At 42.3% G+C, this 22,651-nt stretch overlaps 2 protein-coding genes across 5 annotated transcripts; both read right to left on the bottom strand.

Moving 5' to 3' along the window:
- Positions 1-577: 577 nt before the first annotated feature.
- On the bottom strand, positions 578-8,748 carry kcna1a (potassium voltage-gated channel, shaker-related subfamily, member 1a). The gene is made up of 2 exons (XM_037108516.1): positions 8,108-8,748; positions 578-7,401 (listed from the first exon to the last, which is right to left on the bottom strand). Exon 2 carries the CDS (start codon positions 7,140-7,142, stop codon positions 5,664-5,666), a length of 1,479 nt encoding a protein of 492 aa, XP_036964411.1. The 5' UTR covers positions 7,143-7,401; positions 8,108-8,748; the 3' UTR covers positions 578-5,663.
- Positions 8,749-9,874: 1,126 nt separating this feature from the next.
- LOC119023800 (shaker-related potassium channel tsha2-like) lies at positions 9,875-21,995 on the bottom strand. Of its 4 annotated transcripts, none has more exons than XR_005076337.1 (3): positions 21,858-21,995; positions 18,020-18,334; positions 10,218-10,320 (listed from the first exon to the last, which is right to left on the bottom strand). XR_005076337.1 is itself a non-coding variant. In XM_037105966.1 (2 exons), the coding sequence occupies exon 1, from the start codon at positions 13,001-13,003 to the stop codon at positions 11,576-11,578; it is 1,428 nt and encodes a 475-aa protein (XP_036961861.1). In that variant the 5' UTR covers positions 13,004-13,040; the 3' UTR covers positions 9,875-10,320; positions 11,545-11,575. The 4 variants fall into 4 exon arrangements, 1 of the variants encoding a protein (XP_036961861.1); XR_005076338.1 differs by lacking the exon at positions 21,858-21,995 and adding an exon at positions 20,848-21,320; XR_005076339.1 differs by lacking the exon at positions 18,020-18,334 and having other exon boundaries at positions 9,875-10,320; positions 21,858-21,989.
- Positions 21,996-22,651: the final 656 nt, after the last annotated feature.

Here is a 22,651-nt window from a genome sequence, read left to right as displayed (position 1 = left end):
GAGCCAGCAACTACATTTAGGATTTGCTGCTTCTCTTTGTCTCATGTGACGGTACACGGAATATCTTTAGATAGGGTGTCACCTTGAGCTTTAGGCAAAATTTTATAGATCATGAAGGAAAATAATTGTGAGCTGCAGAAACTTACACTCAGCACATGCAGAGCACCTCAGAGTCACGCTCGGATGGTTTAAAGCATGTGTCTGTGTGAGTACAGGAGGCAGCAGAGAGAGGAAGAGGAGCTCTTCAGGCCCCTGAGGTGTGTAACAGCTCGGAGGGAATGACAGAGGTAAACGTGCCTCTCCTGGGACACGAGGATTAGTGTGGAACCATTACCTTAGCCCCGTGAATCACCGCTAATGGCCTCAGTGAGAGGGTACTGAAGTACAGAGGTAGGACACATTTAGATTGAGACTTAGAGTTCTGTAACAATGCACACTGCAGCATATTTCTCCTGTTAGCGCAATGCAGAAAGGGCTGTGACAACTTAGTGTACAAGATGGTTTTATTTATGTAGCTTCTCGCGCAGGTCCACAGTGCAGATACACACCCCCATCCCGAAATGAGCATACACCAGCAGATCCTTAAAAATTTATTGAAGGTAATGTAAGGTGAAATCATAAGTGATATAAGAAAAAGAAAAATAACAACCCTTGCATAGATCACAGACCATGCCTTTGTCATCATCTGACAAACTGAACACATTGTAGCATAATCCTTGTTGAACACAACGTGACAATGACAGCTGGATTAGGTAACACAATCAGAGTTTGGTTTGCTTGTGGATGAAGAGTTCAACAGTCCTTTTTGCGCTTTGCTCCAAAACTTGCTGCTAGCGATAAAATGTGCATTCCTGACAGAACAGACAAACTCATAGCCATCAAACAACACAAACAAGATCTCATCAATAATCACCTTTGGTGAGTGAGGTGCACAACATCCCAACATTTGATTCTGTTCAGTGCCTCCTCAGCAGGCAGAAAGCAGTCCAATATCAAGACCTTCAGCAAACAATGCCTCAAAACCAATGTAGTACAGAGGAGGGTGTGTGCGGCACAGGCCCTGCTTAGACATGATGGGCATGTTTCCCACAACACAGTATCACTACAGTCATGACTGAGATACGATTGCACAAAATGTCACTTTAAAGAGCGTTTCAGTCCGAGAATAGAGATAAAGTTTGAGAAACTAGCCCTTAATGTCCTTGCTCACATTCACAGCCTAGCAAGCACGACCTGAAAATCACACACAGATGATGAGAACGGCTCGGAAACCCAACGCCGTCCGAGTGATGAGGTCAGCGCTAAAGGTGCTTTTAAGAAATCCAGCAGAGGACACGTCTCACGACAACATCTGAACAGGGCCGTACAGGAAGCCTTGGTGCAGATGAAAGCAAGGGTTTCTTTTTTAAAATGATGCAACTGTATTATCATTGATCCACAGTTTGAAAGGCAAAACTCATGCAGTCTTCCATCGACCATGCAGTTTTTTGCGATTAGTAGGTTTCTGTAGAGATACATTATAGCAGTAGGTTCAGCAGTGGAGATTGGAAAAATGTGAACATGGTGTTTGAATGAATCCTGTTTTTTTTTTCTCTCTCTTGAAACCAATAAGACAAACCATTTGTTTTTTTCTGATAATAGTACACTTCTTGTCCATATCATTTAGTGTATAGCAATTGATCATAATACAGTAGTTTTATTATCATGGCTTGCCAGAGGAACATATTGTCATTGATATTCCAGTATATGGCATGTTCTTCCTATATCAGTCATGTTACAGTGCCACCAAAAAAAAACGAAGGGAAAATAAAAACATACATTAAAATTGTTTTCCATACGTAATTGCGGTATATAGTGGTTACTTTTCTCTATCCTATTGTAGCTAAATTGCATTTTGTTCTATTGACATTTCATGTTTTTTCTTATAGTTGAATTCAGTTAATGTCGTCATAGTTTTTTTTTTTTTTTAGATCTTCTCGCTCGTGTTTGTTTGCAGAAGCGTAACATCTAACAGTAAGCTAAACAAATGAATATGTAAAACATTTTAGGCACCTTCTCTGACTTTCTCTCAAACAGCTGATCAGTCCAGTGAACTGACGACAGATCCTCTGTAAGTGCATTACGGGCTGTCCCTTTGGGACGGTGTTACAGGTTCGACTGAACCCCTCAGCAGCCTTACTTCCTGACTGCAAAACCACTCCAGTCCGACCTGCTTGGTTAATGGTTACTGCAACTCTTGCAAAGTCTATATTTGGATTTTTCGCGGGTTTCTCTCAATAAATCTCCACTTCTACATCCGACCCCACTGACCTTACAAAATCACAGAACAGAGGGTAAGAGGTTGGTACATAAACAGCCCTGTTGTGAGTTATCTATCAAGTGATCGCAGCTTCTTTGACATTCAAAATAGATTTGTTTTACTATTTCTTTTTTTTTTTTTTTTTACAAAAAGCATCTAAGAAACAGGCGATCTGTTATTTCTATTGCTGTTAAGAATGCATGTTTCTGTTGGGTAATACAATGCATAGCACCATCCATACATGCCCTCACAGCAAGAGTAGCGACAGCACTGCTAATGTGAGGGGTATCATTTGTGTTTTCTTCACCTCACATTCAGCTGTTTCCTGCAGAACATGTTACACACAATCACTACTTTCAAGCATGAGTCTTACAAGAAACTGGTGACCAAAGCGAACAATTTCCTGATAGCTGCATTTATGAGACTACTATAATTGCCTATATCAATCTATATATAGTAATATAATGTATGGTGTTGGGTATTATTGGTGTCCTTCTGAATGAGAAACCCTATACAAATTGAAGATCCCTGACACAAATGTGTATCTTTTTTTGCTCTCATGATAAGTTACTGACATCTAGCAAGGCTTTGACCTCACCTGAGGCAGCCACTCTTCAGCAGTACAGTACGAAGATCAGTTCCAAATAAAATGACAAACACTGCCCTAAACTAATCAACCAACCAGCCACCGATAACAAAACAGAAAACAAAGAATTAAAGAATGGAGGATGTCTCGTCCAAAACATTTAACAAAGGCTCGCTTCAGTTGATGCTTCAGATAACGTGTGATGTCACAGGACAACAGTGTTAGTCCTGTACTAGCACCACAAAGGATAGCCATTGCACCAACAGAAACATCTATGACATTCAAGTAGCACTGCAGTGGAGTGTTTTTTTTTACAGGACCTTGTCAGGTGAGCACTGATGAAAAAAGAGCATACAGTACAGTACAAAATCTTCCCATCATGTGTGTGAAATAATGTTAATACTGAGTGTAGATTGATGTACAGTAGCTGGGAATTTTCAAGTAGTCATTACAATCTGTCCAAATCTATCTGCAGTTAGTCGTCTGGAACAATATGCTGAGAAACAATGCACTACTCATGAGCAAGCACAGTGAAAAAGGAAAAAGAAAATCTCACAGGCAAAGTAATGGGTCAAGCAGTAGAACAAAATGATTGTGCAAAAAGACGGGCCACACTTTGCTGTGATTCGTAATGCCCTCGGACTGTAGGATGACAGATTGGAAAACCATAAATAACATCTTCACATGTGTGTTGAAACACACGTTCAGGTGTGTTCCAGCGGCACAGCAATAACTTCAGATTCCATCGTTTCAAAGAAACTAACATATAAAAAAGTCAATCTCATCCTGTTCGGAGAGTCAAACAATCTATATAAACTCCCTAGAAATGAATGTTTTGATTGTGCGTAGCTTTAAGTGAAAGAAAAAAAGGAGCGGGATTGTAGTACACTATTTGCCCTAAGTGCTTGTGTAAAGGCTATGCTTTGGGACTCTCACATTCAATGTTGCATGACTGCAGTTTACACTTAAGGCTCCATTTTGCATTATGGTATAGGAAGCCCTGCATTGAAGCTTGCGGCTCTGCAGCAAGTTTGCAATGACCTCACTGAGGTAGAGACCCTGAAAGGATGCATGGTGCACGAACAAAAACTACAGACATAAATAAAATATGTTCAAAAACTCTGGTTATTCCCTTTTGAATTGGATTGGTAAACATGCAGAGTACAATACATTGCTGCTTAAGGGCATAATTAAGTGCGTGACAGTATGAAAACTGGGTTGTGCATAACAGCCATGGATCTTTTTTTCCTTTTTTCGTTTTTACCACAATCACCTGCTGTTTCAAAGTTGCTCATCTGGCATCATTAACGTCATAACCAACAGTGTATCAACACAAGAACAGAAGGTGAACCAGCTCTGCTCAACCTCACAAATCCAATTGTACACAGAGGCACTTTCACTGGTCCTGTTGGTGAAAGGGATAAAGGCACTAGCAACTAATGTCAGAATAATTCTCTGTAATATGAAGTGAAAATTTGGTATTGATCCTTTTTTAAGCGGACTCCAAACCAATGTGTACTAAAATTTGACATGGAAATGGAAGCATGACTAATGATATGTTAACATTTCTTGTTCAAAGAAGGTCCATGCACTGCACTATTGATGTAATACTGTTATTGGTGCTTATTATGCTTATATGCATTTTTGATAATATTTATTCAGTTTCTTTGACTACTTAGAAACTCTGCATCCTCAAGGTGGGTTTGGATATATTTGATCGCAATTCAGGAACATCCAGAATTTTATTTCCTTAGTTTCCCTGACAATAGGACACTGCAGAGTGCCTGAATTGCAACAAGCTGTATACTCATGTCATGCATTAAATATACCAGGATACAAAAGTATCTTAGTCGATAGACCATAATGCAGGTTACTTTTTTCATGCTATGATCTCATTTATGTACTGTTCCCTTAAGATTTAACATTCAATTTCTATACTTCTAAATGATTAGCATTTCAAATTAAAAACTCATCCAGTGCACTCAGTATGAAAACAGATGAGAAGGGTTGATGGGGGCAGGTATCCAAAAGAACATCCTTTCCATTATGTGAGATATGTCTCATGCATGCCGATATCAAAATGGAAAGTCTCTAATCATGCTCGTGTGAAGCTCACTTTATCATTGTGCTGTGTTGCATCTAAAGGGCATGACATTGAATCACTTGGTGATATCATAATTACAGCATCTGCTGGAAAACAGCAGCATTGCAGATGTCCATGAAGCGTGTAGATCACCGTCTGTTTACATCCAAACAAGAGAGATCAGTCTTCCTCCTATAAGGTGCTTTGCTGAATAGTAGATCCTTCGTAGGGAGAGAGAAGAGAGAGCGAGAGAGGAGGGGGGAGCGGGGTCACCTAACTTCTTGGCGCTTACCACTTGGCTGCAGGTGCTTGCGTGTCTCTGCAGACTTTTCTGGTGCATTGTGCAACTTGCTGAAATGTTATCTGTACTCCATGCATAAGATTTTAATTATCACGCCGTCGTCTGATAAGACAGTGTGTGCTCTGCGTCCTCCAGGGAGCCGTGTATATGCGTAATAATTGATGTTTTCTTTTTGATGTAACTATATATTTGTAGGATCAGAAGAATTAATTATTCTATCTACCTGTCACATACTCTAAGAGCTTTGTTTTTTCTGTTTCCTTTCTATATAGCTGAGCATAGTTGGAGGCCTAATGCCATAGAGTGCTTTGGGGAGGTAAATGAAGCATTCCTTACTGATGGTCTACTCCAAATATGAAGGTCCCACAGAGATCCCAAAGTACCTAACTAGTGTCTAAACATCCGTGAGCAGCTTGCTTTTATTTACACAGTTTTGATTGGCTATAGTGCAATTGCCAGTTCTGAGGTTTGCCTCCCTAAAGTTGTCGATGCTATTGTTTATGTCTCCATCAATCTCCATGTACTCTGACTTGCTGACGGTGGATGAACTACGGCGGCTGGAATTGGTTTCAGAGGGGATGTTGGGATTGCTGACGTTGAGCAGCTGGGCCTGCTCTTCTCCCTCGGTCTCCCTGTGGTAGAAGTAGTTGAAGTTGGACACAATGACAGGCACTGGGAGCGCAATTGTTAACACTCCGGCGATGGCGCACAGAGATCCTACAATCTTGCCTCCTATAGTGACCGGGACCATGTCCCCATAGCCCACAGTTGTCATAGACACAACAGCCCACCAGAATGCATCTGGGATACTGCCAAAGTAGGATCCTTGTTCCTCTGCCTCGGCAAAGTAGACAGCACTGGAGAACAAGATGACTCCAATGAACAGAAAGAAGATCAGCAATCCCAGCTCTCGCATACTGGCCTTGAGGGTCTGCCCCAAAATCTGCAGTCCTTTGGAGTGTCGTGACAGCTTGAAAATCCGAAACACCCTGACCAGACGGATCACCCTGAGTATGGCCAGAGATGTTGCCTGCTCCCCCACTCCCTCCCCGTCTTCTGGGTCTTCAGCCAGCTCGGTGCCGAGTGTAATGAAGTAAGGGATGATGGCCACTATGTCGATCATGTTCATCATGTTCTTGAAGAAGGCCGGTTTGCTTGGGCAGGCCAGAAAGCGTACAATCAGCTCAAAGGAGAACCAGATTATACAGAGTGTCTCAATGACGAAGAAGGGGTCCGTGAGGATATTTGGCTTGTAATAAACAGTCGTGTTCCCGACTGTCACGAATCGACCTGCTGGGTCCTCTTTCAGCTGTGGTAAAGTCTCTAAACAAAAGATGACTATTGAAATCAGAATTACCATCACAGACACTATGGCAATCCCTCTCGCAGTGCCTGAGCTTTCAGGGTGCTCGAAGAGAAGCCAAATCTGACGCTGGAACTCCTTCTCAGGTAAAGGGCGCTCTTCCTCCCTGATGAAACCCTCATCCTCACGAAACTTCTCCATCGCGTCCACTCCCAGCTCGTAAAATTTGATTTCTTCTGAGAACATATCCAAAGGGACATTCACTGGCCTTCTCAGCCGACCCCCGGACTGGTAGTAATAGAGAATTGCATCAAAGCTGGGGCGGTTTCTGTCGAAGAAGTACTCGTTTCTCAGAGGGTCAAAGTACCTCATCCTCTTTTTGGGGTTGCCCAGCAACGTTTCTGGAAACTGGGAGAGAGTTTTCAACTGAGTCTCGAACCGGAGACCAGCTATGTTGATGACCACCCTCTCGCAGCATTCGTGGTCATTGTGGTCTGGGGGGTATGCGTCCTGAGGGTGGCCTGGGACAGCCGAGGTCTCGTCCATGTTATCTGCTGCTACCACGGTCATTTTGGGAAGAGGAGGAGGAGGAGGAGGAGGTGGAGGAGGAGTTGCGCTGGGATGTCGGTTAGTCTGACTGAGCAGGCATTCAGGTTCGTGGGGGAAATTTTCCACTCCTCAGCTTCCCACACCCCTTAAATTGTTGGAGACGTCCCCAGATACGAGGGGGCTGGTTGGCTGCTCTGCCTCAGTGCGGCTCCACTGCGGTTCTCGCTGACTTGACCATTGCTGCTCTCCGGTGCATCTGCTGCTGTTGTTACTGCTGCCTCTGTCACCCAGAGAGAGAGAGAGAGTGAGAGAGAGGGAGAGAGAAGAGGAGGAGGGGGAGGAGGAGGTGGTGGAGGAGGAGGAGGAGGAGGAAATAATGGGATCAAACAGCCAAGATATTTGCTGGCTCAGCATTTTCTGCACCTTATTTATTTATCTACTTCTCTCAGCCTGCAATTAGTGCTGCTGTCCAGTAGTAAAGGTAAAGAAAAACAATCACCGTGATGAGGATTTTTGAAGATGTTTCTACAGTATTGGCATCTACAATCTCTCTTTATTGAGTTTGTGATGATTTTCTTGCACTACATGGTATTTTCTCAATTCGAGATTAGAATTCCTATTCCAGTTTCATGGGTATTTTGTGTCCTGTGCAGATGTTGTTTCTGCACAGATGTTTACTTTATTTGACCAAACAAACGCCACGGTTCTCTGTACTGAAGGTGCATGGCAGTGATCCATCCTACGCCACTCTAACCAGCCTGAAATATGATGTGACGCATAACAGTTCATAGTACTGATGTTTCTACATGCATACAGCCTACAGCCTCACTGCGGGGCAAAAGAGGCAAGATGCCTCTGCGAAACAGAAAAGAAAAACACACATAACACAGCAGCTGTCTGTTATTTTACATTAAGAGCAGCTGTCGATAAAAAAAATAAGAATCTCGCTGATCATTACTGTATAAGTCAGCAGTTTCGGGGCTTACCGTGGGTTGATCTTGAAAGGTCTTGAATGCGTCTTCTCCTCGAGTAGAATCATCCAACAGCAGGGCACCAGTGAGTGTCATGTGCCAACTTTACATTGCACGGAGAGGCAAGAGAAGGGGGGGAGGAAAAAAAAAAAAAAAAGAAAAAATGGGGAAAGCCTAGAGCCTTACTGTGCTCATCGCCATCCCAGATGTGTCCGCAAATAGGTCTAAACGCCTTGAGGGAGGCGAAAAGCGAGAGGAGATAAAACAAGATGAAAATCAGGCAGGTCTGATGGGGAGAGAGACGGAGAGGCAGAGCCGCAGCGTCGGTGGCTGCTCACGGCGGCGTGAACAGCCTACAGTATACCGCAGGAGAAGATCCTGCGCTGCAGTTCAGGGGGGGAGATACAGTAAGGGGCAATAAGCGAGCCCTTGGCATTTCCAGACATCACTGCATCAGCAGGAATCTGCTACCTTTTTTTTTTCTTTCTTTCTTTTTTTTCTTTTTTTAACGAGTAGACGAGATGACGGGCAGAATGTGTTTCAGCGCGGAGAGCAGGCTGAAAACATCGAGATGGCCAGTCGGAGGCACAGTCAGGTGCAGCAAGCGAGGTCCAAATGTTCCCCCCACTATGTCAGGCAAGTTTCTGCCGTGTGTTTTACATGCGAGTGCAGGGGAGGTGAGAGCGAGAGGAGAGGAGAGGAGAGGAGAGGAGAGGAGAGGAGAGGAGAGGGGATGGGGATGGGAGGGCAGCAGGAGAAGTAGGAGGAGGAGGAGTTGGAGGGTTTCGACGCAATGCAGACCGGCTCTACTAAAGCACGCCGCCAGAAGTTCTCCATACACCACAAAAACAAGAGCGTTTGTGTGCCAGCACTGGCGCAATCCGACTGCAAGGAAAGGACAGTGGGTAGCACAACCTCTAAAATCCACCCCGCGTGCCATTTCGGGCCACCACTAATGTAGAAAGCAAACCTATCATCCCTTTTCATTCCATCACTCAGGGATTTAGGTGGATGTGGATGTGACTGACACGACATCTGAGCCAGCGTGAGAACAGGTTTGATTTTTTTGTTTCTCGTGAACGAACTGCGAAGATAAAGATCGTTATCATCCTCTAACTATGAAACATGACATCCAGGGTCTCACACGCAGTCTCCGACGCTGAGTTACAACATCTCACCATTCCCTCCACTCGTATGCAGATCTGAGAGGAGTGTAAGAGGAAATCTTTACTCTGCAGAGGGTGGAGGATGATATTCAGCACCAAGGACAGCGCATATGATTGATTCGCCTCATAAAAAATTAAATAAAAAATAAAATAAAACTACAAATCCCAAACACAAACACCAGGACACACTCACCATCATCAGAACAAATAATCAATGGAGAGCCTATATTTATCCGCTGCTGACTCGACAGGGGCCTGCACGTATGTGGGGCCTAAACAGCACACTGAGGGGAAGAGCTGGACTCAAATCATTTGTCTCTGACTGCCTAAAAAACACACATTCAACACAAAATCAGCGTATCAGACATCTGTCTAATTATTCTGAATAAATACCCCCACATTAGTCACTGTGACATTTTATTAAGTTAACTGGTTTTGTGGCAAGACAGCAAGACAGCCCAGTATCTGCTTCCCCATCATTTAGCAGCAAACGTGGACCAAACTAATGAATTTTCGCGGATCCGAGCATTTCACACGGATGACTTGCTGCCTTGCCTTCTGTGAGTCTGGTCTGGTGTTACACTGGGAGCGAAAAACAACGAGTGGTATATTTTCGGATTCATCATTTATTTATCAAAAGGATTAAGTTAAGTTCACATACATTTTTAAATTAGAAAAATAAATATTTCATCACATTCAAAATTCACAATGAATTCATGTCATGCAGACATTGCATCGTATGTTGTTGTTGTTTACAGCGAGCTGCAATGCAACCTGAATGTTTGTGACAACACAGACGTAAATTGCGTAAAAAGCTGCACAAGAAAAGAACAAAATCCGGTTTACAAAAACGCGGTATACACAAGGCGTGGTCATTTATAAAGCCAGCGCAAAAGAATGTTGATGTTTTTTCTCTACTGATGGGTCACACAATGTCCAACAAGGCAGATTTTTTTTTTCCCAAGCACTGGCATTTCAAGAATATCCATGGAGTATAATCCGATATTTCGGAGAAGAGGAGAATCCCGCAGTTGTGTCAAGCTTCACTTAATCGTCTGCCTCCTGCAAGTAAGCAGAAAACAAAACTCACTATGTTAACATGAGGAGGTAAGTTAAAAAGCAGTCTGGCTTCTGGTGAGCTTTGCTGGCCATCACAAGCATCCGGATGCGTAAAGAGCATGACCTCAGGGGCTGACACCTAAATCAGTGAGGGGCCAGCAGCAACAGTGCAAAGACACCCAAGCTGTATTAGTATTAGTTTTGCACACACTGGAGCCCGAGTTGAGGGACACAGCAGGGACACGCATCGTCCACACAGTGGCGCTAAGAGCTCACTTGTTCATGCCTTTCTGATCAGATTCAAAGTAGAAGCATGCACCAAAGATAAAAATGAAGATGTTTTCTCCTCTCTCGCACACAGTTACAGTGTGATGGCGCACTTCCAGAGTCGTGAGACATGTTATTTATAGAAATAATCTCACGACGATGAAAAACCATCCCGTGATTACCGGATAGCTATCTTTTAATTATGGAATACTGATCTCGTTAACGTGTAAACTCTTGTACCCTGAGGGACAGAGCCTCGGTTAAGCCGGCAATTTTCCAGTCCAAATGGGAAAACAAGCTGCAAGTGCTACTATTAGAACTGAAGCAGTGGTGAAGATCACACGCTGTACCAAGTGTTTCAGCGAGACACACGTGAGGTCTCTACGAACCCCAAAACAACCTGAGTAACTTTGTTGTGACAGAGAGATTAATGCCTTGGTTGGGGTGTGTGTCCTCCGTGCGCCATGCGCGCTTTTACGCACGGACGAACTCTCCTCTTCAGTTCATCCAAAGCTCGGATAGGAATAGGGCTTCATGACCTTTCTCAAAAGTAGAAAGCCAAACTTGAGCCCAGCTCATTGTGCGTAAACATCACTTGAGAGCTTTATAGACTAGAAAACATCTCCAAGAGTATTTTTTGTCTTTGGTTATTGTAATTTCCCTTCACGTAGGTTTGTTAGGGTGTGGCCCTATGACTGCAGATGCAAGTACACCCAGGCATCCCAAAATGCGCGTCAGTGTCACTGCTCCCCACTTTGCGGTTTTTGTTTTTGTTTTCTACCAGTAAGAAAGGTTGCAGCAGTGGGAGGAATGATTTTCTTTAACAGTGAAATTAAGCCAATCCTCATTTTGGTGGGGTGGGGAGATGTAGCGTGGATATCTGAGGCTCCACATGTGGCAACCGCTGTTGACAGCTCCAGCAAGGAGCTTAGATTGTAAGTCCAGAGGAGGGCAACTCACCAGAATTAAAAGTGTCATCCAAAGGTGCGTTTTATACGTCAGTCAGTTTCCCCGTGTATATCTCCACGTGTGGAAATGTCAAAGTTTCCAGGTCGTCGCTCTCCTGATAGGACTCAGTTTTGGAGAGCGACTGGCTGCTTTTGTGCGAGTCACTTTCACATAACGAGGGCGGCTGCGGCTGCCCGCATGTCACGTGCACGTACTGCACATTCTCCTCCTCCTCGTTCTCTCTGTGGTAAAAGTAATTGAAGTTTGACACAATGACAGGGACGGGTAAAGCTATGGTTAGCACGCCGGCGATGGCACACAGAGACCCCACGAATTTCCCCCCGATGGTGGAGGGACACATGTCTCCGTATCCAACAGTGGTCATCGTCACCACAGCCCACCAAAACGCATCAGGTATGCTTGAGAATCCAGACTCGGGGTCTTCTGCCTCTGCAAAATAGACAGAGCTGGAGAATAAAACGACCCCGATGATCAGGAAGAATATGAGCAGCCCCAGCTCCCGGAGGCTGGCGTGGAGCGTTTGGCCGAGAATCTGGAGACCTTTGGAGTGTCTGGAAAGTTTGAAAATCCTGAAAACTCGGACCAGACGGATGACCCTCAGGATGGCCAGGGACGCAGCCTGCTGACTGCTGCCCTCATGCTCCGCTAGATCGAGGCCCAGGGTGATGAAATACGGAGCTATGGCCACGACATCGATCAGGTTCATGATGTTTTTAAAGAATGCCGCTTTGCTGGGACAGGAGAGGAATCTCATGGTGAACTCAAAGGAGAACCACACGATGCAAAGTGTCTCCACCATGAAAAAGGGATCTGTGAACGGATTGGGTTCGGTGCCGTTTGCACTTCCATTGACGTCATTGTCGGGCACCGCGGGGACTTCTCTGAACTCAGGTAAAGTCTCCAAGCAGAATATAATAATGGATATTAAGATGACCATCACGGACACGATGGCGATCATCCGTGCCGGCCCCGAGCTCTCTGGATACTCAAACAGGAGCCAGAACTGGCGCTGGAACTCGTTATCGGGCAGCGGCCGCTCCTCTTCCCTCGCCAAGCCCTCGTCGTCACGGAAAAGCTCTATGACCTCCTCCTCAAGTTCATAAAACCGCAATTCTTCCAGGAAAATATCCACGGGAACACTTACGGGCCTCCGAAGGCGCCCCCCTGATTGGTAGTAGTAGAGGATGGCGTCAAAGCTCGGCCTGTTCCTGTCAAAGAAGTACTCGTTTCTCAGCGGGTCGAAGAAACGCATCCTTTTGCGCGGATCCCCCAGGAGCGTGGCCGGGAAGCGGGAGAGGGTCTTTAACTGCGTCTCAAAGCGCAGACCCGAGATGTTGATGATGACCCTCTCGCTGCACTCCTGGTCCGCCGGTTCCAGCTCAGCAGCATCTTGCAACAGAGGAGTTACGACCACAGTCTCGTCGTGGTTCTCCTGGGACACCACGGTCATCTTTTTTACCCCTCCGAGGGTAAATCCGTCACTCACCTCCTCGGTGCCTTCCTCTTGCCCTTTAGCCTGTGCGTCCTCGAAACTCTCTTTCTCATGCAGCCGCCCGAGATTCAGGCAAAGTCCCCCCCCCCCCGCCTCTTTTACGCACCGAGTCCCAACACTTTTATATGCTGATGTCCAAAATCGCTTGTGCTGTTGTTGATTTATGCCGTCCTTTTACCAGATTAGAGCCTCTGGTCTGTTTAACTTTCAATGGTGCAGACAGATCTCCACTTGCATAAGCTATACCGATGGCTATCATATTCACACCATTTTAAACTCCAAAGCCCTCCCCAAGTTGGAAGACCAGATGACACTTGCTGCTGCTGCTGCTGCTGCTGCTGTCCCTCTCACACTCAGTCACTTCACTGGAGCACTGCAGTGTTTTCTGAGTAAACTGTGGCCTTACATATATGATCTTTTATCATTTTAAGTTCAAGTTAATCTTTAAAAAAAATATATATATCCCAAATCCTAGATGAGACAGTCCTCAGTCTTGTTTTGTTCCGAGTAAGGTCCAATAAGATTTTCCACGTCCAGTGTCAGCTCAGAAATGGACTCTCTCAAAGCCGCAAGTCCCTCATTCATGAAATCATGGGGCTATTCTTGTCACAAGGGGAACCTCCAGGACCCAGCCCGTGTCTACAGTTTTAGAAACCAGGAACACAGACGAAGGTGAGAAATAGATTCAGCTTGTTAAGTGCAGGGAGGGTTTTTTCTTTCTGCAGCTAAGCCTACATATTAAATGTGTCTTGAAATAAATAAGATGAAATAACCTGAATGCCTGGAAGCACGGAGCCTCGTATAACCAGGGGCCCTCCTGGACTCAGCCAGTGGAAACTGCTGGCTTGACTGACACTTGAGTAGCCAGCAGAGAGAGATAATGTCTTCAGGAAGCCACAGCCAAAATAATATTCACAGCGAGGAGCACTTGAAAAGGTTGATTGTGCAAATTGGAACACGGGGACCCCCAGAAGACAAGTGACCCAGTCTGAGGTCACTGAGGTGTAAAAGAAAAGAAAAACACACTCTTGTAAGATCCTAATCAGACCCTGAAATTCCTCCGTTAAGTGTTTTTATCCAGCACAAGTTCAAACTACTAATAAATTGTTTCAAGTTAGAGTTTCATAATTAATCTTAAAGATTGGAATGATAAAAAGTATAGAAGTTGAGGCCTGGTGCTACAGAGTGAAGTGACATGTGCACTGCTGCATTGTGATCTATTTATAGCTCAGTTTTTTCCACTTTCATTGCCTTCATAAAGCTGTATCAAGTGTGTTAGTCACTGCGGTTGTAGACACAGGAGCACAGCAATAATAGCACAAGGGTGCTAATCAGTGTTGCTAAAATCAACCGGGGCGGTTTGCATTATTACGTACATGCGGGCGGTCTTCGGCGAGTGTAACATGCCATCACAAACTTTTATGAGTGTTTTTTTTTTTATGACAGGTTAGCATGCACACATTCCCAGAGGAGCACAATATTTTTTAGGGCCTTTCCATTACTGAACAAAGGCTTGAATTTCAGAGTCAAATGTCAGTGTCAAGACATGGTGCCGCCTGCTGCTAATGTGTTAGCATATAGCGTTCACCAAATGACTGTCTGGGTCAAGCCAAGGTGTCAGGCCTTGACTATATCCAAGGAAACAAACAATAACAAACAAGCTGAGGAATGAACATGTGGCTTTTATATATAGATTGGACAGAAAAAAAGACTTCAAACTTCATTAATCTGTCAACATCTGCAGTGACTCCCCCATGTCACCTTTGTTTATCATTGCATTTTTGATTTATCATGGTGTTTAGATCTCTCTTGCAATGAGTGTATTATTCATATTATCTTTTGACTGTCTAAAGGGTCTCTGTTGGGCTGGAAGCCAGTCACTAGTTTATGTTTATGTTTATTTTACAAAATAAAGTTAGCTACTATTGCTCTCTGTTAGCAGAGCAGAGAGACACACTGATACAAGGCAATTAAGAAGGTGCATAAAGTCACATCCTTTGGACTGTCGTGGAAAGTCCAACCAGGGTCCTTCACAAAGAAATCCAGAAATCCAGCAACATGAAGCAACTTAAACAAAACTTCCATAGGCTTGTATAGACAACTGAGAGGGATGGGAGCAGTCTAATTTTTCACATCACATCACAATCTGCTCAATATGGCTAAGGAAAAAATGGCTAATACATGCAAATTGATGCAAATTGTTACATAGAGCCCCTTTAATAACAGCATAATAATATGTACTGTATACTGTATCCTTCATGTTTGTCTCACAGTTGTCCCTTCCAATAAAGTCCATACATTTTGTTATGTTGATTGTAGGGCTGCACAGTTCATCAAAATATTGTTAAAAATTGCAATATGGCCAAGGGAATATCCAAAATGCTAAAGAGATAATTTCAATAAATGTAAAAGGTGTGATAAAACATAATTAAATCACAGTACTGTTGTGCTGCAGAGATGCCCTGATATATAAATCTTGTTACGCAAATGCCACATCATCATGATTTTAATATTTTCTTAAGTGAAAATAAAAATGTGTTGCAAAAATAATTGCAATATGACTTTTTCACCACATCAAGCAGCTCTAGTAAACAGATGCGTGTATGCGCATACTTTACTGTGACCCCATGTACTGAGACATAGCCTGGGAGAGACCTGCCGTAAAAACCTGCAGGGCGCATGAATGCTGACAGGGAGGAACCTCCTATCGTTATTAATGGCTCGACCTATGAATGCAGGACACCCCCATGGTAACAAGATACAGCGGATTCACTCACACCAAGAAAACATCTGCTTCCTCATCATTCTTAATAAAAAAAGAATATCTTTGAGTCATTGAGAAAATCAGTGATCTCTTGACTGACAGGTACATCATCTTGATTTAATAACTGTGATAGCATTATCACGAGTGCATGAAATAATATCTAATTGCCACAACAGCGTGATTAAAAACACTCATTATGACTGAAAAATGGGTAAACCTCATTGTAAATATGATGCCAATATTACAATTAATTATCTAATAGTCCTCATGATGCATCGTTTTTGTAACCCTCAGATATTATGAAACATAAGTCATTTCATTTATCTAAAAGCAGCATTTTAACTTATTGCGCTCAATTTTCTGAAGCTAGTCTTGGACTAAAGTACACAGAAGAAGATTACCTACTAACTCATTACAGACATGAGGTAACCACAGTAGCAACTTGTGTCATTGACTCCGCTTGGCTTTCCTCCTCCTGAACCCCAGGCCAAGTATTTACAAAGTGTGTGTGTGTGTGTGTGTGTGTGTGTGTGTGTGTGTGTGTGTGTGTGTGTGTGTGTGTGTGTATTTCTGTACGTGTGTATCCGGCATTGCTATTAGTACTATTGGTGAATGAACACATGTGCGTATCATGTTTGTGTGTGAGTGTGTGTTATAAATTGAAAGAGGAGTTTTTAGAAGGTCAGCCGTGCTAGTCAGCAGCTCCGTTGGATTACATCGTTCTACGTCCAACTGCTCGGCTTGAAATGAAATAGGGGGCATTTGACCCAGTCCGATGTATGCTCTGTAGGGCTGGTGGTGACAGCTTCTCAGACACTGGAATGAGTCTATAAAGGCACCGCTATATCTGGGAGGCCTCTGATTCTAGCCTCTTTACCTTTAGTCAAAAGATTTTAACAAAGGATCACTTGTAATTATTAGAAATTCCATACTAAAATTAGCAAAACCTAGGAACCTAAGAAATCTTGTTAAGCAATGATTTAGTGATTTTCAGGCACACACCATGGGCTGATATTGAGATTTGTCTACCACTAGAGATTTTGTCATACTGTTTATACCCTTTGAACCCCTCTCCTAACTGAGCAGGACTGCTTTATGACCACACTGAATTTTACATTATCTCGGCATCATTGTGACAAACTGCTTGGATTTGTCTGCTTATTAAAGTATTGGATTTGCCAAAACCATCAATTGCCTTGTCTGCTTACTTTATCCATTAACAATTTCTCAACAGATTTTTCAAAGAAACAACTCTAAAATGATTTCTATGAATATGATGATGTACTCCCTTAGACATTTTTAATCAATATTCCTTACCCTTACGTAATCCCGAGCTAAATTTGATTGAGAAATGAAAGTTTGAAACATCAACTAGTGTGACACTTAATAGACTCAATTCACCACTGTCAGCAGCCATAACACCCATATTTTAATAACAATGCACATTTTGCATATTTTACATATTTTTACATATTTAATGTTATTTTCTTAGCATATATTCTCCATTTTGTATCATTATATTATTATCATTATTATTATTATTATTATTGCTGTTGTTATTATTATTATTATTATTATTATTATTATTATTATTATTATCTTGTTCCTCTATGCTGTAACATTTCTTTTCAGGAGCTAGCAACGGTAACGTAACCCAATGCCGACAAGGAGATTAATTAAGTATTTCTGATTCGGATAACTGTGGTTTCACTAGACCTTTTTATGACTAATTTTCCATGTGAAGCAGGTCTTAACAGCATGTTGAAATATAGTGATTGAAATGTTGAATTGTTGAGGCAATGGTTAAGCTCTTGCATTTGGTTGAACTAACAGGGACCTAAACTTCTACTGAATTAAACATTTTACATTTAAACACCTACTGCAGATGTCTTTTGATCTGCAATTTCCCAGCACCATACTTGCTCAGTTTAAGATTTATATATGTATAGGAATATGACAATGCCCACTTTAGCTATAACTTCATTTCATTATAAATCATAAACCTTATTCTAACACTGTGGGGTGAACTTTGGTTATAGTTGACATCTTTGCATTCAATCATCAGGCAGTGTCTATGGCTGAGATGTGAGAAGCGTGTGCAGCTGCATCTAATTAATAGTGTGAAAATTTTTGCCTAATAGAGCCTAAGCTGTGTTTATGCCGTCCCCATTACCCTCTGTGCAAGTGAGTGGAGTGCACAGTCTCCTCACCCTGAGGTGTTTGAACCCAGGGCTTCCACTCCAGAAAGAGGATACCTCATCCACGGTCCTTGCCAGTTCCTGGGTTTTGATATCCACCAATTTTAGCCCGCTGTCATCTGCAGTTGATGTTCATGTTTTTGCTGATAGGTAACCAGGCATGCCGCAAGAGATGAAACTGAGTACCTCAGATCCGGAGGGCAGGGTTCCTTGGAATTACCTCTGCATGTCAAGTCCCACACCCACCTCGGATGATCGTCTCACTCCTTGATCAAGCCTTTCCCTTTTTTAGTAGACAGTGTCGTCCAAAATGCAGACAGGGGGCAACTGCAGGTGGATCAGTTCACAGGAGAGCCACACATGGGTTGTTAATCAAGCATGACTTCAAAGGTCTAAAAGTTGCATTTTTATTGGTGGCTTTATGTTTATATGTTAGCATTTGATCGCACACCCACCCAATATGCTGACTGAGTTCCTGCTGACTTCTATCTATGTATCAGTTTATGAGTGGAAGCCTTCTACATTATTAACATGCTGAGCCTGAACCAGAATATTTTCAAATGATACACTGGCATTTATATATTGACAGTATTTCTTCTAGAACTGAATCACTTAATCAATTAATGGATGAAAATTATACACTGTGCAATCAATTGTTAAAAATATAGATAAATTCATTAATTATATAAAATAATCATCACTTAATCCGTAGTCTTGTTTGTGCTGCTTTGAGTCAACACTTTGATGTGTTCATAACATTGATCAGTGCTATAGTCAAAAAGATTAACTAAAAAACTGTATCCACTCTGCTATAACTTGCCTGCTTCTCACTTACACCACCCCTCAGAAGCATGATATTGAAACCTTACATTCCTTTTTTTTTCAAACCCACTAGTGGTCACAACAACAATGGGCTGCCCCTGCTGGAAAAAATAACTAAAACAAGAACATATTTCTGCTGACATTTCTATGCCATTACTGTCACAGACAATAACTCCTCCTTTACGAAGATATGAAATACATTTCCATGCTCAAGCACACAACCTGACTGGTTTCTCCTCTTGGCAAGCTGCTGAAGGCTCTCCAGCCAAATCATCAAAACAAAATTCTGCCTATACAAATAATTTCAGGAATCATTTGAAGTGAGTGCTGCTTTCCCCTTTCTGATTATTTTCTTTATAGGACGAACCATATTTACACTGGCACTTACAAGGCCTGGCTTGTTCAGCAGCACAGAGGTTTACTCAGTGTCAACTCAAACATTATCCTCTTTTTGCACCTCACCTGCCATGTTCCTACATGTTGCAGCAAGCTCACAACGTAAACAGACTCCTGAACTGTGATATTAGGTCAGGGTGAGGCGGGTGCTGACCATCTGGACTGCAAGTTGTTGTCATGTGACTGATAGCATTTCTCAATCCATAGCTTCCGTGAAGTCCTCTCGCTTGTGCCTGCTCATAAATAAATCTCTCATGACTTCCTCACGCTCACAACAAGATCAATTAAAAGCATGGCGGCTGATTTCTGTGTTTAGAATCAATTTAATTTAATTTAAAAATGATTCTATGTTTTTGAGCACAGGGAATTTGTGGCTCATACAGACACTGATTAACTGGTTTTGGGATGTTCACAGAACACACTTAGTTGAACCGATTATGTAGGATTCAATTGCCAACATAGTTACATATACATTCACAAAGCATTTCTACCTCCATTTCCTATTTTTATGCAATTATCTTGCATAAGTCCCCGGCATCTCACAAAGTGAAGAAATAAAAAGCAAATATGAATATTCAAAATATGGCCTTTATGTGTTGAATAATGCATTTGGCAATGTATAATTCTCAGGAGAAAACATCACCGCTATGTGCTTCAGCTACTGTAAACACAGCGCAATAACTTAGGCCATACAGATTCATATTAAGAATTTATACTCATGTTTGTGGCTGTATTTTCAGCTTTCACCATAGCTGTAATTTAATCCAGCTACAAAAAGTAACCCTCTGCTGTGGACCCTTAGAGACTCCTATAAATAAACAGGCAACACTCCTTCAACACTTGCCTATATGGCACATGGAATGATTAGCTCATGGCAAGAGCCCTCTGATCTTACAGTGTGTAGCCACAACTATTTTCTGTCAGCTATGTGCATTGCCTAACTCGTGGAGTGTGTCAAGAATGTGGTCTCTCAGGAATTTGCAAAATTTTGTGAGCCTATACTGTACAATGGCCTCGTGTCCATTTGTTAAATAATGCTTTTTTAACAGGGTCATTTGTAGAGGTCAAATGTAAAAGTCAATATGGATGCAATAGTATCAATAATTAACTGCAATAAATGACTGACTGTTACAATAAGCTCAGCCCATCAGTGGCGAGAAAGAAAACATCTCAGTAAACTGAATACATGTATTTACCCTACTTACCCTGCATATCGTTCACTAATTTCGGATTTTACTTTGGACTTGATATTTGAGTAAGCAAAAACGGTTTTGGTCTCAATGTTTGTCCACTGGGAGGAAGACATTTAACATACAACTCTGATAAGTTATAGTACTACAGACTGGTAGCTTTTGCTTATACAACACTCAAAATTAGTTAGGGATATTGATATGGATGCATATATACATGTGCATGGATATGCAATAAAAGTCAAATGAAATGTGTTGAATTTGGATCCCAAAAATATTCACAAAACACAAAATAAATATTCAGATATGTTACAGAATAAACAATGCATTGAAACACCAAAAAAATCCCAATATCCCTAACTAATTTTGGGTAGTGTATTTGTGATTATATCTAATCTGTTGACAAACTTAAATTGTCCAGTATTCACTCACCTGCTCTGAATTTGTTGCCGACAACTCTTGAGAAGAATATCTCCTTCTTTAGCATGCCAAAAGCTTCTTTTTTGTACTAGGAATTCAGCATATGCATGGCAAGGGTACAGAGGTGCTTAACTTAAATGGCTAGCATTACCTTGAGCAGGAACTGACTGACATTAGAACCAAAAACATTGCTTAAACTGGCCAAGAAAGCTAAAAGGGTACAGTCATGCCTTAACTTAAATGGTTAACGTTACCTAGAGAGTATATTGTCTTATGAACCGAGACATTAGCTAAAAGTGGCTAACACTGGCAAAAAGGGTACAGATGTGCCTGAACTCAAATGGTTAACATAACCTGGAGGGTGTATTGGCAGATGAGCTACAAGTGGCTAACACAACCTAAAAGAGGTGACAGCCCACCGTTCTCAAGAAAAACTAGCAGACAACAACTTAGACAATATCAAGCCAGGCCAATCCAAAAGAGGTCATATCTGCCACTAGACGCCAGGCTGGACGTGATAAAGTTTATACCTCCTTTCTGATAAAAATTAAACCATTTTCACACGTTTCTTCATATAACGTTTAACATATTTATCCTCCGCAGCTTGAAATGGGTGAAACAGCGCCTCTCTTGGCTGCAATGTGTGACTGTGTGGTGAACAATGGTACTGCAGTCAATTGTGTCAGGTCTACCACCAAGAAGGCAGGTGAAAGTGGCTTTCCTTGATTAACGTTAAACCTAACTGGAAACTTCGTGTCGCAAAGAGAAACTGTTCAAATGGTAAGAAAAAATATCCAACTACGGTTTAGACCAGTGAATAAAACAACTAGAAGTTAAGTTAACTAGTAGCTTAATGAAAAAGAAACCACCAGTTAGCTGCTTTTAAATCAGTAACGGGTTTTGCAGCGCTAACGATGCTAACGTTAAGCTAGCCGTGTTGATAATCGGATTCTTCATAAAAACTGAAGCTAAAAACGACTGACTGGGAATAAAATTGAGGCCTTTCTACTCCCAACTCTCACCTGTGAACAGTGGGCGAAAGGGGGTTGGATGATATCAGTGGTGTCGTCTGAGGTGGAGGACTTCAAGCCCAGCGTGAAATTTGGAGAGGTCAAGTTATGACTTTGCCACCATGATTGGGACAGTGGACTCCCTCAGATACTGGTATGTGAGACAAACACCCCTTCTTCTCTATCTCTACCCCATCCTGGTTGTCCTGTTGGCATCATGTCAGGTCCCTATGAAGATAATATTAGTGGACAAGCACTCACATCTGTTACTTTAGTAAAAGTAGTAAAGCCACACAGAAATATTACTCTGTTATAAGTAAATGGCCTGCGTTCAAAATTTTTGTTTAAGTAGAAAACTGTTAGCTTAATTAGTATTAAAAGTGAAAGTGCTCATTGTGTAGAATACGTTTGTGTGTATAAAAATATGTATTACAATACATGACAGTTGTTGCAGTAATGTGTTGTGTGTGGTCACTTTAATGTTGATGAGTTAATTTTAATTACTCATACTCCTGGGCAGCTTGTTAACCCCCCTAGATCAATAAAATATAGTAAGTAAGAAGTACACCTTGTACGTAGTGGAGTAGAAGTTAAAAGCAGCATAAAATTAGATTTACTTAAGTAAAGTACCGAATATTTGTGCTTCAGTACAGTAAATGTTCTCCTGTCTCTGCCTACTCTGTAACGATACTGCACACTTGCTGATGGGTTATGTTGCTAGTAATGAGTCAAATGTGAGTCAAGTATAAGTCACCTTATTTGCCTGAACAGAGCTGCCTTTGTCCAATAGAGCTCAGGATGGCTGC

This window comes from Acanthopagrus latus, chromosome 8 (genome assembly GCF_904848185.1).
Source record: "Acanthopagrus latus isolate v.2019 chromosome 8, fAcaLat1.1, whole genome shotgun sequence".
Taxonomy (NCBI): Eukaryota; Metazoa; Chordata; class Actinopteri; order Spariformes; family Sparidae; genus Acanthopagrus; species Acanthopagrus latus.
This window is presented reverse-complemented; position numbering and strand designations above follow the sequence as displayed.